Here is a 17,151-nt window from a genome sequence, read left to right on the forward strand (position 1 = left end):
ATAATTTTTTGCAAAATGTGTATATATATATATATCACATTTCCATATGTATTTAGACCATTTACTCAGTACTTTGTTGAAGCACCTTGGGCAGCGATTACAGCCTCGGGTCTTCTTGGGTAGGACGCTACAAACTTGGCACACCTGTATTTGGGTAGTTTCTGACATTCTTCTCTGCAGATCCTCTTAAGCTCTGTCAGGTTGGATGGGGATTGTCGCTGCACAGCTATTTTCAGAGAGAAGTTCGATCGGGTTCAAGTCTTGGCTCTGGCTGGGCCACTCAAGGACGTTCAGAGAATTGTCCTGAAGCCATTTCTGCGTTGTCTTGGTTGTGTGCTTAGGGTCGTTGTCATATTGGAAGGTGAACCTTCGCACCAGTCTGAGGTTCTGAGCACTCTGGAGCAGGATTTCATCAAGAATCTCTCTGTACTTTGCTCCATTCATCTTTCACTAGATCCTGACTAGTCTCCCCATCCCTGCCGCTGAAAAACATCCCAACAGCATGATGCTGCCACCACCATGCTTCACTGTAGAGATGGTGCCAAGTTTCCTCCAGGCGTGATGCTTGGCATTCAGGCCAAAGAGTTCAATCTTGGTTTCATCAGACCCTAAAATTTTGTTTCTCATGGTCTGAGAGTCTAGGTGCCTTTTGGCAAACTCCAAGCAGGCTGTCGTGTATTTTTGTCACGTCCTGACCTTAGTGCCTTTTTTATGTCCCTATTTTAGTTTGGTCAGGGCGTGAGTTGGGGTGGGCATTCTATGTGTTGTTCTATGTTTTTGTATTTCTGTGTTTGGCCTGGTATGGTTTCCAATCAGAGGCAGCTGTTTATCGTTGTCTCTGATTGAGAACCATACTTAGGCAGCCTGTTTTCCCACTATGATTTGTGGGTAGTTGTTTTCTGTTTTGTGTTGCTGCACCTTACAGGACTTTTTTTTTTACTCTGTTTGTTATTTTGTTTAGTGTTTCTGTTCGAATAAATATAACATGAACACTACCCACGCTGCGCTTTGGTCCGATCCATCCTATTCCTCATCAGAAGAGGAAGACAATCGTTACAATTTTACTGAAGTGTGGCTTCCATCTAGCCACTCTACCATAAAGGCCTGATTGGTGGAGTGCTGGAGAGATGGTTGTCCTTCTGGAAGGTTCTCCCTTCTCCACAGAGAAACTCTTGAGCTCTGTCAGAATGACCATCAGGTTCTTGGTCACCTCCCTGACCGAGGCCTTTCTCGAAGAATTGCTCAGTTTGGTCTAGTGGCCAGCTCTAGGAAGTGTCTTGGTGGTTCCAAACTTCTTCCATTTAAGAATGATTGAGGCCACTGTATTCTTTGGGACATTCAATGCTGCAGACATTTTTTGCACGCTTCCCCAGATCTGTGCCTCGACACAATCCTGTCTCGGAGCTCTATGGACAATTCCTTCTGATATGCACTGTCAACTGTGGTACTTTCAAAATCATGTCCAATCAATTGAATTTACCACAGGTGGACTCCAATCAAGTTGTAAAAACATCTCAAGGTTGATCAATGGAAACAGGAATGCCTTGAGCTCAATTTCATGTCTCATAGCAAAGGGTTTGAATACTTATGTAAATAAGGTATTTCTGCTTTTAATTAGTAATACATTTGCGAAAGATTCGTGTAGATTGATGAGAAAAAATAAACATTTAATCAATTTTAGAGTAATGCTGTAATGTAACAGAATGTGGAAAAAGTGAAGGGGTCTGAATACTTTCCGAATGCACTGTATATACTGTATGTGTATATATATATATATAGGGTGGCAGGTAGCTGGGGCAGCAGGTACCTAATAAACAACTATATATATATATATATATACACTACCGTTCAAATGTTTGGAGTCACTTAGACATTTCCTTGTTTTTTAAAGAAAATAAAAAAAATTGTCCACTAAAATAACATCAGAACATCAGAAATACAGTGTAGACATTGTTAATGTTGTAAATGACTATTGAAGCTCGAAATGGCAGATTTTTTTTATGGAAAATCTACAGAGGCCCATAATCAGCAACCATCACTGCTGTGTTCCAATGGCATGTTGTGTTACCTAATCCCAGTTTATCATTTTAAGAGGCTTATTGATCGTTAGAAAACCCTTTTGCAATTATGTTAGCACAGCTTTTGTGCTGATTAAAGAAGAAATAAAGCGGGCCTTCTTTAGACTAGTTGAGTATCTGGAGCATCAGCACTTGTGAGTTCGATTACAGGCCCAAAATGGCCAGATTTTTCTTCTGAAAATCGTCAGTCGATTCTTGTTCTGTGAATTGAAGGCTTTTCCATGCGAGAAATTGCCAAGAAACTGAAGATCTCGTAGAACACTGTGTACTACTCCCTTCACAGAACAGCGCAAACTGTCTCGAACCAGAATAGAAAGAGGAGTGGGAGGCCCTGGTGCACACCTGAGCAAGAGGACAAGTCCTCAACTGACAGCTTAATTAAATAGTAACCGCAAAACACCAGTCTCAATGTCAACAGTGAAGAGGCGACTCCGGGATGCTGGCCTTCTAGGCAGAGTTCCTCTGTCCAGTGTCTGTGTTCTTTTGCCCATCTTAATATTTTATTTTTATTGGCCAGTCTGAGATATGGCTTTTTCTTTGCAACTCTGCCTAGAAGGCCATCATCCCGGAGTGGGCTCTTAACTGTTGACGTTGAGACTGGTGTTTTGCGGGTACCATTTAATGAAGCTGCCAGTTGAGGACTTGTGAGGCGTCTGTTTCTCAAATGTTACTGACAAGAAGCACATGGCTGAGCTCTTTAATCAGAACTTTATTAAGTTAGAATTCCTGTTTGACTCAGCTATGCCTCCTTGCCCGTCCAACATTTCCTCTTCTCCCACCCCTAATTTTTTATTTTACCTTTATTTAACTAGGCAAATCAGTTAAGAACATATTCTTATTTTCAATGACGGCCTAGGAACAGTGGGTTAATTGCCTTGTTCAGGGGCAGAACGACAGATTTTCACCTTGTCAGCTCGAATCCCCGAGCTTTCAGTTACAAGTCCAACGCTCTAACCACTAGTCTACCTGCCACCAATGCGACTATCCCCGATGCTTCTACTTCTTTTTCCCCTGCCACGCTACAAAGTTTCTCTCTGCAGGCAGTCACTGAGGAGCTCCTTAAACTCGACCCCAAAAAAACATCTGCCCCTATCATCGCCAAGCCTATCGCTAACCTTTTTAACCTGTCTCTCCTTTCTGGGGAGGTTCCCATTGCTTGGAAGGCAGCCACAGTTCATCCTTTATTTAAAGGAGGAGATCAAGCTGATCCTAACTGTTATAGGCCTATTTCTATTTTGCCCTGTTTATCAAAAGTGTTTCGAAAAACTTGTCAATAATCAACTGACTGGCTTTCTTGATGTCTATAGTATTCTCTTGGGTATGCAATCTGGTTTCCGCTCAGGTTATGGATGTGTCACTGCAACCTTAAAGGTCCTCAATGATGTCACCATTGCCCTTGATTCTAAGCAATATTGTGCTGCTATTTTTATTGACTTGGTCAAAGCTTTTGATACGGTAGACCATTCCATTCTTGTGGGCCGGCTAAGGAGTATTGGTGTCTCTGAAGGGACTTTGGCTTGGTTTGCTAACTACCTCTCTCAAAGAGCGCAGTGTATAAAGTCAGAAAATCTGCTGTCTCAGCCACTGCCTGTCACCAAGGGAGTACCCCAAGGGTCAATCCTAGGCCCACGCTCTTCTCAATTTACATCAACAACATAGCTCAGGCAGTAGGAAGCTCTCTCATCCATTTATATGCAGATTATACAGTCTTATACTCAGCTGGCCCCTCCCCGGTTTTGTGTTAAATGTTTTAGAATAAAGCTTTCTTAGTGTCCAACAAGCTTTCTCTACCCTTAACCTTGTTCTGAACATCTCCAAAACAAGGTCATGTGGTTTGGTAAAAATAATGCCCCGCCACAGGTGTTATTACTACCTCTGAGGGTTTAGAGCTTGTGGTAGTCAACTCATACAAATACTTGGGAGTATTGATAGACGGTGCACTGTCCTAGTCCAGAAGACACTAGAGGAGAGACGAGCCCTGTCCCAGTCCAGAAGACACTAGAGGAGAGAGAGAGAGAGGTAGCCTCAACTCCAGCTGTTGTTCAGTGTTGACTGGTCTGGTATCACGAAGCTAGGACAGAGGTACTGTAGGGTTCAGTAGTGAAGGTGTTCTGAGGCAAGCCTCTCTCAGGTTAATGGAGGATAAGGATAATGCTGGCTGCATTCAGAAGCTACATGCAGGTTGTAACCGATAGTTACCTCAGTCTCCAAGGAATAAGTGCTTTGATCAAATCTGTGGTATGATAAGCTCTTGTGGTAAGCAGCAGTATAGTATTTGGCCGTGTGGGCAGTTAAAGGGGAATTGAACCAAGGGCAGGGTATTATAGTATTATTTCACCAGCCTTCTGGTAAATGCAACAGCGCCAATATGTTATGATAATGGTGAAAAGAGTGTTCTACATGAAGTTGTCACGGTTATTTAGACAGAGGAGTACAGGAAGCCAGTGTCCTTACTAACCTCACCTTCCACCTTCATCTCTTCCCCTCTGCTCCATCTCTCTCTCACACTCTCTCCCCCCTCCATCTCTTCTCTACCTTTCCCCTCCTCTCTCTCTCTCTCTCCATCTCTCCCCCTCCATCCCTCCACCCCCCCCACCCCCCCACCCCCCTTCTCTCTCTGTAGAACTGGACAATCAGGAGGCGAGGATCACAGAGATCCACAGCATCATCCACCGGCTCCCAGAGAAAAACCGCCAGATGCTGGACCTGCTTACCAAACACTTGGCAAAGTAGGTTAAGTTTAGGCCCGGGGTCCACGGACCCTTTCACTGTGTTACAAATCCTCCTGACCGTACTGCGCTGATGACCACGACTACAACCGAGTCCCAAATGGCACTCTTTTCCCTATACAGTGCACTATCTTTCACCAGAGCCACATGGGGCCTGGTCAAAAGTTGTGCACTCAATAGGGAATAAGGGGCAATTTGGGGACTCAGTTGTAGTCGTGGTCATCAGCGCAGTACGGTCAGGAGGATTTGTAACACAGAAAAAGGGATCCGGCCATGACCATGACCATGACCATGACCACGCATATAAGAGGATTGGCTTGGTAATGAACTCTGCACTGTATTGTTGACATCAGTATGCAGTAATGGCTCCAAGCTTTCCCCTGTGTTCCCCCCTACTACACACCACGATCAACACACAGCATTAGTTTGGTCCTGGCCTCATTCTATCCTTTTGGGTATTGTTGTCCAATTGAGGCAGTGGAGCCATCTGTCTGTCTCAGTGATCCTCCAGCATTAGGATTATGTCAGGGTGACGGTAGGTTACTGTCAGAGGCAGGCTGCAGACCTAAAACTCTTACCCTCTTTGTTGTTGTCCAGCATGCTGAGATAGGATTATGGATAATCCCGAACTGGTCTTCATGGGTTAGATTTCACTTGCATTCAAATCAAAATCAAATCAAATCAAATGTATTTATATAGCCCTTCGTACATCAGCTGATATCTCAAAGTGCTGTACAGAAACCCAGCCTAAAACCCCAAACAGCAAGCAATGCAGGTGTAGAAGCACGGTGGCTAGGAAAACCCCCCTAGAAAGGCCAAAACCTAGGAAGAAACCTAGAGAGGAACCAGGCTATGTGGGGTGGCCAGTCCTCTTCAGGCTGTGCTGGGTCGAGATTGTAACAGAACATGGCCAAGATGTTCAAATGTTCATAAATGACCAGCATGGTCAAATAATAATGATCACAGGCAGAACAGTTGAAACTGGAGCAGCAGCACGGCCAGGTGGACTGGGGACAGCAAGGAGTCATCATGTCAGGTAGTCCTGAGGCATGGTCCTCCGAGAGAGAGAAAGAAAGAGAGAAAGAGAGAATTAGAGAGGGCATACTTAAATTCACACAGGACACTGGATAGGACAGGAGAAGTACTCCAGATATAACAAACTGACCCTAGCCCCCTGACACATAAACTACTGCAGCATAAATACTGGAGGCTGAGACAGGAGGGGTCAGGAGACACTGTGGCCCCATCCGAGGACACCCCCGGACAGGGCCATACAGGAAGGATATAACCCCACCCACTTTGCCAAAGCACAGCCCCCACACCACTAGAGGGATATCTTCAACCACCAACTTACCATCCTGAGACAAGGCCGAGTATAGCCCACAAAGATCTCCGCCATGGCACAACCCAAGGGGTGGCACCAACCCAGACAGGAAGATCACATCAGTGACTCAAGCCACTCAAGTGACGCACCCCTCCTAGGGACGGTATGAAAGAGCCCTAGTAAGCCAGTGACTCAGCCCCTGTAATAGGGTTAGAGGCAGAGAATCCCAGTGGAAAGAGGGAACCGGCCAGGCAGAGACAGCAAGGGCGGTTCGTTGCTCCAGAGCCTTTCCGTTCACCTTCCCACTCCTGGGCAAGACTACACTCAATCATATGACCCACTGAAGAGATGAGTCTTCAGTAAAGACTTGAAGGTTGAGACCGAGTTTGCGTCTCTTACATGGATAGGCAGACCATTCCATAAAAATGGAGCTCTATAGGAGAAAGCCCTGCCTCCAGCTGTTTGCTTAGAAATTCTAGGGACAATTAGGAGGCCTGCGTCTTGTGACCGTAGCGTACGTGTAGGTATGTACGGCAGGACCAAATCAGAGAGATAGGTAGGAGCAAGCCCATGTAATGCTTTGTAGGTTAGCAGTAAAACCTTGAAATCAGCCCTTGCCTTGACAGGAAGCCAGTGTAGGGAGGCTAGCACTGGAGTAATATGATCAAATTTTTTGGTTCTAGTCAGGATTCTAGCAGCCGTATTTAGCACTAACTGAAGTTAATTTAGTGCTTTATCCGGGTAGCCGGAAAGTAGAGCATTGCAGTAGTCTAACCTAGAAGTGACAAAAGCATGGGTTAATTTTTCTGCATAATTTTTGGACAGAAAGTTTCTGATTTTTGCAATGTTACGTAGATGGAAAAAAGCTGTCCTTGAAATGGTCTTGATATGTTCTTCAAAAGAGAGATCAGGGTTCAGAGTAACGCCGAGGTCCTTCACAGTTTTTTATTTGCGACGACTGTACAACCATTAAAATTAATTGTCAGATTCAACAGAAGATCTCTTTGTTTCTTGGGACCTAGAACAAGCATCTCTGTTTTGTCCGAGTTTAAAAGTAGAATGTTTGCAGCCATCCACTTCCTTATGTCTGAAACACATGCTTCTAGCAAGGGCAATTTTGGGGCTTCACCATGTTTCATTGAAATGTACAGCTGTGTGTCATCCGTATAGCAGTGAAAGTTTACATTATGTTTTCGAATGACATCCCCAAGAGGTAAAATATATAGTGAAAACAATAGTGGTCCTAAAACAGAACCTTGAGGAACACCGAAATGTACAGTTGATTTGTCAGAGGACAAACCATTCACAGAGACAAACTGATATCTTTCCGACAGATAAGATCTAAACCAGGCCAGAACTTGTCCGTGTAGACCAATTTGGGTTTCCAATCTCTCCAAAAGAATGTGGTGATCAATGGTATCAAAAGCAGCACTAAGGTCTAGGAGCACGAGGACAGATGCAGAGACTCGGTCTGATGCCATTAAAAGGTCATTTACCACCTTCACAAGTGCAGTCTCAGTGCTATGATGGGGTCTAAAACCAGACTGAAGCATTTCGTATACATTGTTTGTCTTCAGGAAGGCAGTGAGTTGCTGCGCAACAGCCTTTTCTAAAATTTTTGAGAGGAATGGAAATTCGATATAGGCCGATAGATTTTTATATTTTCTGGGTCAAGGTTTGGCTTTTTCAAGAGAGGCTTTATTACTGCCACTTTTAGTGAGTTTGGTACACATCCGGTGGATAGAGAGCCGTTTATTATGTTCAACATAGGAGGGTCAAGCACAGGAAGCAGCTCTTTCAGTAGTTTAGTTGGAATAGGGTCCAGTATGCAGCTTGAAGTTTTAGAGGCCATGATTATTTTCATCATTGTGTCTAGAGATACAGTGCCTTGCGAAAGTATTCGGCCCCCTTGAACTTTGCGACCTTTTGCCACATTTCAGGCTTCAAACATAAAGATATAAAACTGTATTTTTTTGTGAAGAATCAACAACAAGTGGGACACAATCATGAAGTGGAACGACATTTATTGGATATTTCAAACTTGTTTAACAAATTCAAAAACTGAAAAATTGGGCGTGCAAAATTATTCAGCCCCCTTAAGTTAATACTTTGTAGCGCCACCTTTTGCTGCGATTACAGCTGTAAGTCGCATGGGGTATGTCTCTATCAGTTTTGCACATCGAGAGACTGACATTTTTTCCCATTCCTCCTTGCAAAACAGCTCGAGCTCAGTGAGGTTGGATGGAGAGCATTTGTGAACAGCAGTTTTCAGTTCTTTCCACAGATTCTCGATTGGATTCAGGTCTGGACTTTGACTTGGCCATTCTAACACCTGGATATGTTTATTTTTGAACCATTCCATTGTAGATTTTGCTTTATGTTTTGGATCATTGTCTTGTTGGAAGACAAATCTCCGTCCCAGTCTCAGGTCTTTTGCAGACTCCATCAGGTTTTCTTCCAGAATGGTCCTGTATTTGGCTCCATCCATCTTCCCATCAATTTTAACCATCTTCCCTGTCCCTGCTGAAGAAAAGCAGGCCCAAACCATGATGCTGCCACCACCATGTTTGACAGTGGTGATGGTGTGTTCAGCTGTGTTGCTTTTACGCCAAACATAACGTTTTGCATTGTTGCCAAAAAGCCCATTTTGGTTTCATCTTACCAGAGCACCTTCTTCCACATGTTTGGTGTGTCTCCCAGGTGGCTTGTGGCAAACTTTAAACAACACTTTTTATGGATATCTTTAAGAAATGGCTTTCTTCTTGCCACTCTTCCATAAAGGCCAGATTTGTGCAATATACGACTGATTGTTGTCCTATGGACAGAGTCTCCCACCTCAGCTGTAGATCTCTGCAGTTCATCCAGAGTGATCATGGGCCTCTTGGCTGCATCTCTGATCAGTCTTCTCCTTGTATGAGCTGAAAGTTTAGAGGGACGGCCAGGTCTTGGTAGATTTGCAGTGGTCTGATACTCCTTCCATTTCAATATTATCGCTTGCACAGTGCTCCTTGGGATGTTTAAAGCTTGGTAAATATTTTTGTATCCAAATCCGGCTTTAAACTTCTTCACAACAGTATTTCGGACCTGCCTGGTGTGTTCCTTGTTCTTCATGATGCTCTCTGCGCTTTTAACGGACCTCTGAGACTATCACAGTGCAGGTGCATTTATACGGAGACTTGATTACACACAGGTGGATTGTATTTATCATCATTAGTCATTTAGGTCAACATTGGATCATTCAGAGATCCTCACTGAACTTCTGGAGAGAGTTTGCTGCACTGAAAGTAAAGGGGCTGAATAATTTTGCACGCCCAATTTTTCAGTTTTTGATTTGTTAAAAAATTTTGAAATATCCAATAAATGTCGTTCCACTTCATGATTGTGTCCCACTCGTTGTTGATTCTTCACAAAAAAATACAGTTTTATATCTTTATGTTTGAAGCCTGAAATGTGGCAAAAGGTCGCAAAGTTCAAGGGGGCCGAATACTTTCGCAAGGCACTGTATAGTACTAAAACACTTGAGCGTCTCTCTTGGTCCTAGGTCCTGGCAGAGTTGTGCAGACTCAGGACAACTGAGCTTTGAAGGAATACGCAGATTTAAAGAGGAGTCCGTAATTTGCTTTCTAATAATCATGATATTTTCCTCAAAGAAGTTCATGAATTGATCACTGCTGAAGTGAAAGCTATTCTCTCTTGGGGAATGCTGCTTTTTAGTTAGCTTTGCGACAGTATCAAAAAGGAATTTCGGATTGTTCTTATTTTCCTCAATTAAGTTGGAAAAATAGGATGATCGAGCAGCAGTAAGGGCTCTTCGGTACTGCACGGTACTGTCTTTCCAAGCTAGTCGGAAGACTTCCAGTTTGGTGTGGTGCCATTTCCGTTCCAATTTTCTGGAAGTTTGCTTCAGAGCTCGGGTATTTTCTGTGTACCAGAGAGCTAGTTTCTTATGAGAAATGTTTTTAGTTTTTAGGGGTGCAACTGCATCTAGGGTATTGCGCAAGGTTAAATTGAGTTCCTCAGTTAGGTGGTTAACTGATTTTTGTCCTCTGGCGTCCTTGGGTAGACAGAGGGAATCTGGAAGGACATCAAGGAATCTTTGTGTTGTCTGTGAATTTATAGCACGACTTTTGATGTTCACCATTTCTATTTGCATTTCATGTGTTGTTACATATGAGATGGTAAGTCCAGAAATCGTACATTTCAGTTGTTCTATAGATCGAAATGGGCAGATGTTGGACAATAACAGTGTTGAAGTGTTTGAAATTTAGCTAAAGGTAGGGCTTGACTTTGTTGGCATGTGCACTATGATATAGCAGTTTTTTTGGCCAACTGGCAACTGGCATTAGTGATATGTGTTGCAATTAAAGAACACATCAGTGATAGTGAAGGGTCGTTCGCTAACGAACGGCTCTATTAGAGCGGTTATTTTTTGTGATGGTCGGGAACCAAATCGCATCTTTGAAAGAGTCGTTAATTTGTCTCCCTAATTTGCATACTTTCACTACTGCTTTTTGAGCTCCAAACAACACATTTCTGCAAATGAGTTATATATATATATTCACTAAAGATTGCAATTCCTCACTGCAGGAACAATATATAGTGAGGAGAGAGCCTTTTTCTTGTCCACACATTTTTACAGTGCGCGCGTATTATTTTTGCAGGCCATCTAATAATTTGCTCAGGTAAAAATGCATTTGAACTTAACTTCTTGGCTTTAAAATGTATTTGAACTTGCATGTCACAATCGGACATAACATGGTTTTTAGGTACATTTTAAGCGCTACTGAATAAAGAGCCGTTTGGAAGCCACATTATCATATCTTTTAGCTAAACAGAGCCAAATAAGCCCGCTCACTGAAAGACTTCAATTCTGATAAGAATCACTTATTTTGTGTTTTAAATGGCACTCTATTCCTTTTATAGCACACTAGCGAGATGATGTTGTTGTTGTTGGGGTGGACAATTTATTGTATTTAATTCAATTTATGGTAACACAGACAAAAAACTGAACACCCACCCATTCCCACCCCGCACCCACACAGGACCCCATTTACTGAAGATATCATAGCAATTCTCTTATTTTTTTTCAGTAGACCACAGCTCAACATTTGTCTCTTTAGCACCATGCATATGGGACACAGAAAGTTCCATGTTAGCTTCGTCCATAAATGAAAGCGCCCTTTGACAGAGAGTAAGGCTCTTGCCAAAGCAACACAACCATCTTTTTGGCTGCTGTAAGTCCGGCTAGTCATATTGGTTTTTCGCTACCGGTAAGTTCCATGGAAGAATCGTCATTGATTGTTGTTGGTGAAAAGGGTATATTTTTTAGTAACAATGGTGGATAAAGACATTAAAACCTGATTCCAGAGTGGGAGGACCTCTGGGCATTCCCAAATCATGCAAAAACATGCCTTGGGCATGTCTCTCTCTCTCTCTCTCCTTCCCTCTCTCTCTGTCTCGTTCTCTTTTTTTCTCTCTCGTTCTCTCAGTTTCTCTCTGTCTCTCTCTCGGTCTCTCTCTCATTCTCTCTCTCTCTCTCTCTGTCTCTGTCTATCTCTCTCTCGTTCTGTCTGTCTGTCTGTCTGTCTGTCTGTCTCTCTCTCTTTCTCTCTCTCTCTCTCTCTCTCCCCCCCTCTCTCTGTCTCTCTGTCTCTCTCTCTCTATCTCTCTCTCTCTCTCTCTCTCTCACACACACGCACACACACAAACACACCTCTTCATCTTTCTCCTTTCTTTCCCCTCCCCCCCTCCCTGCTCCTCCCTCCCTGCTCCTCCCTCCATCCCCCAGTGTGGCCAGTCACCACCAGCAGAACCTGATGACTGTGGCCAACCTGGGCGTGGTGTTCGGCCCCACTCTGCTGAGGCCCCAGGAGGAGACTGTGGCCGCCATCATGGACATCAAGTTCCAGAACATTGTGGTAGAGATCCTCATCGAGAACCATGAGAGGGTGAGTCAGACAGTCAGTTGTTCAACACAGTCCAACACCCAGACGTGGATGACGGCACAAGTCTCTAAGTCGCAGCCCCTATCACTCACCGCTTACCACATTTCTCTTTCCCTGGACATACACAATGGTGTGTAGGGCAACTGTTAAACCTCTGTCCAATACCCAGTACCTAAAGTTTTTTGTAAGTCAATCACATTCTGAAAAGGGGCCCACGAGAGGAAGGGAGGAAGGGTGAGAAAAGTCACAACTATAATCTGGCTAGCCAGGGTGGAGGAGTATTTCTCACTAAGCATACCGGTGCAAACGAATGACCCACTTTTACTTGAGCAGTGATTGATCTGAGATTCATCAGCCCCGGAGTTTTGATTTGATTATCTGAATGGAACGGGAGCAATGTTGTCAGAGGAATGTAGGCTGCAAGACAGTGTTGGGAACATAAGCATCAACAGTATTACTTGCTGATAACATCTCTGAAAACCTGAAACCATTATGGGAGTGAAATGGAAAGTATTACGCTATGTATAACGGATCATTCTAGTCTCCTCTCTTCTCACAAAGGCCCTACTATAGGACTGTCAAACTATTTATAGTTGTGTGAACTAATGTATAGTTAGTTGTGTGAGTAAGTTATATTAGCCATGGGTGGGTACTGGTATTCTATGTATGTGTAGGTTGAATTTGCCAGTCCTGTGTGTGCAGATATTCAAGGATATGCCAGTTCCGGGAGGTGGCCCGGCCAACCTACAGCTCAACCTGCAGCCTCGGAGGAAAAGCGCAGAGAGCAAAGCCCCGTCCTGCAGCGAGAGACCCCTCACCCTCTTCCACACACCCACACACACCCAGAAAGGTAGGCAGGAGCACAACAGTCTCTTTACCACACACACCCTTCTTCTGTGTTCAAAGTGTCAGTCGGGACAGGAGACATCCACATTGCCTGAGATTTGTTCGTCCTCCTTATAAGAAATGACTTTATTAGCAGAAAAACATTCATTGACAGCATTTGCTTTAGCGGCTGACACGTTGATCACCAATCTTAAATATCCTCCTCTCAGCCGCTCACGTTTTGTATACTCAGTGTACATCTTCTTCTTGCTGTTACGTAGTGGAGAAGAGGAACAGCGTGGTAGTGAACTCTACTCCAGAGCCCCAGCAGCTTCATCCGGCCCAGGCCAACCCCCCCCACAACAACCCATCAGCCACCCGCTCTTCCTCCACAGCAGCGGTCAACCATAACAGCAGCGGCAGCCACGGCCACAGCTGGACCCAACGCAACAGCCTGACCAGCACTGACGGAGATCAGGACGGGGGCCTGATGGCCAGGCAGAACTCACAGAGCCGCCCTAACTCACTGTGAGTACACATGCATAAGCACACATGCACGCACACACACACACACACACACACACACACACACACACACACACACACACACACACACACACACACACACACAGCTCTCTTTCTTTCCCCCTCCTCTCTTTTTCTTCCTTCAGCCTCCTCTCTTTCTATCTTTCTTTCTCCTTCTCCTCACCAGACAAGGGGGATTCTCTGCGTTGACATCAAAATAACATTTTATTGGTCACATACACATGGTTAGCAGATGTTATTACGAGTGTAGTGAAATGCTTGTGCTTCTAGTTTCGACAGTGCAGCAATATCTAACAAGGAATGTAATAAGAATGTATAAATATAAATATATGGATGAGCAATGTCAGAGATGCATAGGATAAGATGCAATAGATAGTATATAATACAGTATATACATATGAGATGAGTAATGCAAGATATGTAAACATTATTAAAGTGACTAGTGTTCTGTTTATTAAAGTGGCCGATGATTTCAAGTCTGTATGTAGGCAGCAGCCTCTCTGTGTTAGTGATGGCTGTTTAACAGTCTGACATAATACCAATTCAAGTGATGATAGAAGACATGTTTGATGGAATTTGATCTTGCCTTGTGAAATCTCCCAAGGGTAGACAAAAGTAATATTGCTCACTGGGAGATGTGAGATGTGTTCATAAAGGCAGCCTCTGGCACATTCAACCTACACATACTACAGGTACCCACCCATGGCACGTGTGCGTCCTCTCTGATTACAAAAATACTGGAATTGTAATCCATTACGTTACAGGCTAAAGTATTGTAACCATATTACAGATACTTTTGAAAAACTAGATGATTACGTCTGATGATTACTGGGATTACATTTAAATTCAGAAAGGATGTTTGTGAAAAGATTCTTTGACACTTTTCTGTTTTGTCAATGACATTCAAATCAGCATTTAAAAAAGTGTGATTCACCTGAGCGAGGCTGACCACAAGTCTCACTCTCCCTTGCTCAGAATAGGAGGTCGACACGGCAGATTGAATGAGACATACATTTTGAGCCACAAACGGATGTCATGTGGTTTCCATCTGGCCACCCAGATTGGTGAAGTGCTGTAGAGACAGTTGTCCTTCTGGCAGGTTCTCCAATGTCAGCTAAGGAACTCTGTAGTTCTGTCAGAGTGGTCATTGGGTTCTTGGTCACTTCCCTGACCAAGGTCCTTCTTTCCCGGTTGCTCAGTTTGGTCGGACGGCCAGCTTTAGGCAGAGTCTGGGTAGTTCCATATTTTTTCCATTTCCCAATGATGGAGACTACTGTGCTCTGGAAACTTTCAACACTCTAGAAATTGTTTTACACTCTTCTCCAGATATACACTGAGTGTACAAAACATTAAGGACACCGGTTCTTTCCTTGAATTCAGGTGAAAGCTATGATCCCTTATTGATATAACTTGTGTTCATGTAAATCTGAGGAGGAGCTAGATGGTAACGATTGACATGGCCACCTTGTTTCAGGCTCCTAAGCAAATTTTACAGTATTTAAAAAAATCACGTTATTAGCCCAGAACTTTCTTTGCATTATTAAATATAGCTGGAAATAACTTTAGAATTTTAGAGAGGCGGTGTTTCATGATTAGCTACGCATGGTGTGATTCTGGTAATGTACAGGAACTCATGTCTTTTTGTTCACCCAAACTAGAATACCTCACAATCAAGTGCCGACCACAATACCTCCCTAGAGAATTGTCTTTGGTTATCGTCACAGCCGTGTATATTCACCCTCAAGCCAATACCACGACAGCTCTCAAAGTACATGACTGGACCGAGAAGGCTATCCAAAACATCAAGTGACTCTGAATTTTTCAATCTACTCTGCAGTACGCAATCGTTAGGACCAGGGACTTTCTCCTCAACATGCACGGACACAGCATGACAAACAGAAGAACCCAGCGATGTATCAGTACCGGCCAAAAGAACTGGTCCTCTGCGGACTCCCACTGTTCGGCCCCAGAGGAACGTGCATAATAGGGTTTTAGTAGATTTACATGGCACAGTTGGTACTCTTTCCTCCATTCCCAGAGTGGCAACTAGATAGTTTTGCCTAGTACACTGGTGCACAACCGTATATGGACCTTGAAAAAGAGAACCAACATTTGGCAGAGCAAGAACCTGGTCATCTGGACTAAAGTGACGAGACTCAGCTCGCCGATCAAATATTCCTTTCATCCTCCGCTGTAAAGATGACAGTTTCTCTTTGGCCATGTGACTGGAAATCAGGCATCACCGGAAATCACAAAAGATAACAGGGACTGAGGTGGCTTGGGAGACTTCCAACCATCCTGGAGCACTGCTAGAAGCCCACACACACTATGTCGTTTGGACTGAAACCTGTGCTCTCCTGTGAAACCTCCCTGGCGGCTAACAGTAACCATGGCAACCCCTCCTCCCAATCCTTATCCATCTCCGTACAATAAGCTCTCAACAAAGAAACGTTCCAGCGCTCCTTGACTCTGCGCGTGATAGGCGTTAGCCAAATTGTGTTTTAATATGGTGCTGTTGGAGAACGTGACCAAACAGATTAGAGGTGAAATTAGAGCCTCGGTCACTCTGAATAACCTTAGGTATTCCAAACAGCGAGATAAACTGAGTCAAAGATTTTAGCACGGACTTAGTCATGATAGACCGGAGAGGATAGGCAGCAGGAAACCTAGTAGTCTGACACATCACAGTGAGCAGTTAACTACTACCATTCTTAGAGCGAGATGGCTAACACAGTCAACAATCAGATACTCAAAAGGCTGGCTGACTACGGGAAGAGGAAACCGCAGTACCGGCTTAATAGCTTGATTAGGTTTACCCGTTAATTGACAGGTGTGACAGGTTTTGATGAATGCAGAAACATCCCTCTTTAACCTAGGCTGAAAAAAATGTCTCATTATGCAATTGCAGGTTTTCCTCATGCCCAGATGTCCAGCAACATCATCGTGGGAAGTTTTCAACACCATCTCACGAAAGTTAACTGGTACAACAACCTGACTAATAGCCTCCCCCACAAAACAACTACTACGTGGCACCTATTTTCTCATCAGGACATCATCCTGGAGAATATAGCCATGGGCACCAATTCCCAACTGTTCAGCAAGCAAAATTTGGTCATGCAATGATTATATTCTGGGGTCAGCCAACTGCTCCTTGATTAGATTGGAGGGAAAGTAGTAACAGGGAAAGTAGTGACATATTTCTTCAGAACATTATTGTTACCCGGCGCAGTGACCAGGTCGCCCAGGCTCATGGGATGAGTCACCGCTCGCGCAGAGAACACTCTGCGTGCTCTCATCGGGAATCCCACCAAACGACGGCTTAGCGGAAACCACTAGAGGTGGAGACACAACGGGCCATACACGCTCTCCAGCCAAGTTATTCCCAAGGATAACGTTGATATCCTCAACAGGCAATGGAAGGACACACCCCTACAACAACTTCGACTTTCACCAGTTCAGAATCCAACATCAGTTTATGCAAGGGAACTGACAGTGTTCAACCCAATTCCCCTAATTAAAACACTGTTCCCCGAATCAGTCTCATCAGGGAAGGGTAACAAAGACTCTAACACAAACGACTCAGAGGCACCTGTGTCCCTCAGGATCTTCACTGGCACTGGGTTGTTACTTCCTAACAGAGACACAAAACCCTCTGTAATGAAAGGTAAATAATCTGGGTCAATTGGGACTTTCACATGTACCTG

The 17,151-nt window shown here is 44.0% G+C and overlaps 1 protein-coding gene across 2 annotated transcripts in view; it reads left to right on the forward strand.

The window, feature by feature from the left end:
• The window catches only part of LOC139420812 (rho GTPase-activating protein 26-like), a 124,009-nt gene that overhangs the window by 83,279 nt on the left and 23,579 nt on the right, over positions 1-17,151 (forward strand). For both annotated transcript variants that reach the window (XM_071171107.1, XM_071171106.1), the window contains exons 17-20: positions 4,702-4,807; positions 11,920-12,079; positions 12,779-12,926; positions 13,183-13,429. In XM_071171107.1, coding sequence (XP_071027208.1) covers positions 4,702-4,807; positions 11,920-12,079; positions 12,779-12,926; positions 13,183-13,429 — 661 coding nt within the window. The remainder of the gene's footprint in view (positions 1-4,701; positions 4,808-11,919; positions 12,080-12,778; positions 12,927-13,182; positions 13,430-17,151) is intronic.

This window comes from Oncorhynchus clarkii, chromosome 12 (genome assembly GCF_045791955.1).
Source record: "Oncorhynchus clarkii lewisi isolate Uvic-CL-2024 chromosome 12, UVic_Ocla_1.0, whole genome shotgun sequence".
NCBI lineage: Eukaryota > Metazoa > Chordata > Actinopteri > Salmoniformes > Salmonidae > Oncorhynchus > Oncorhynchus clarkii.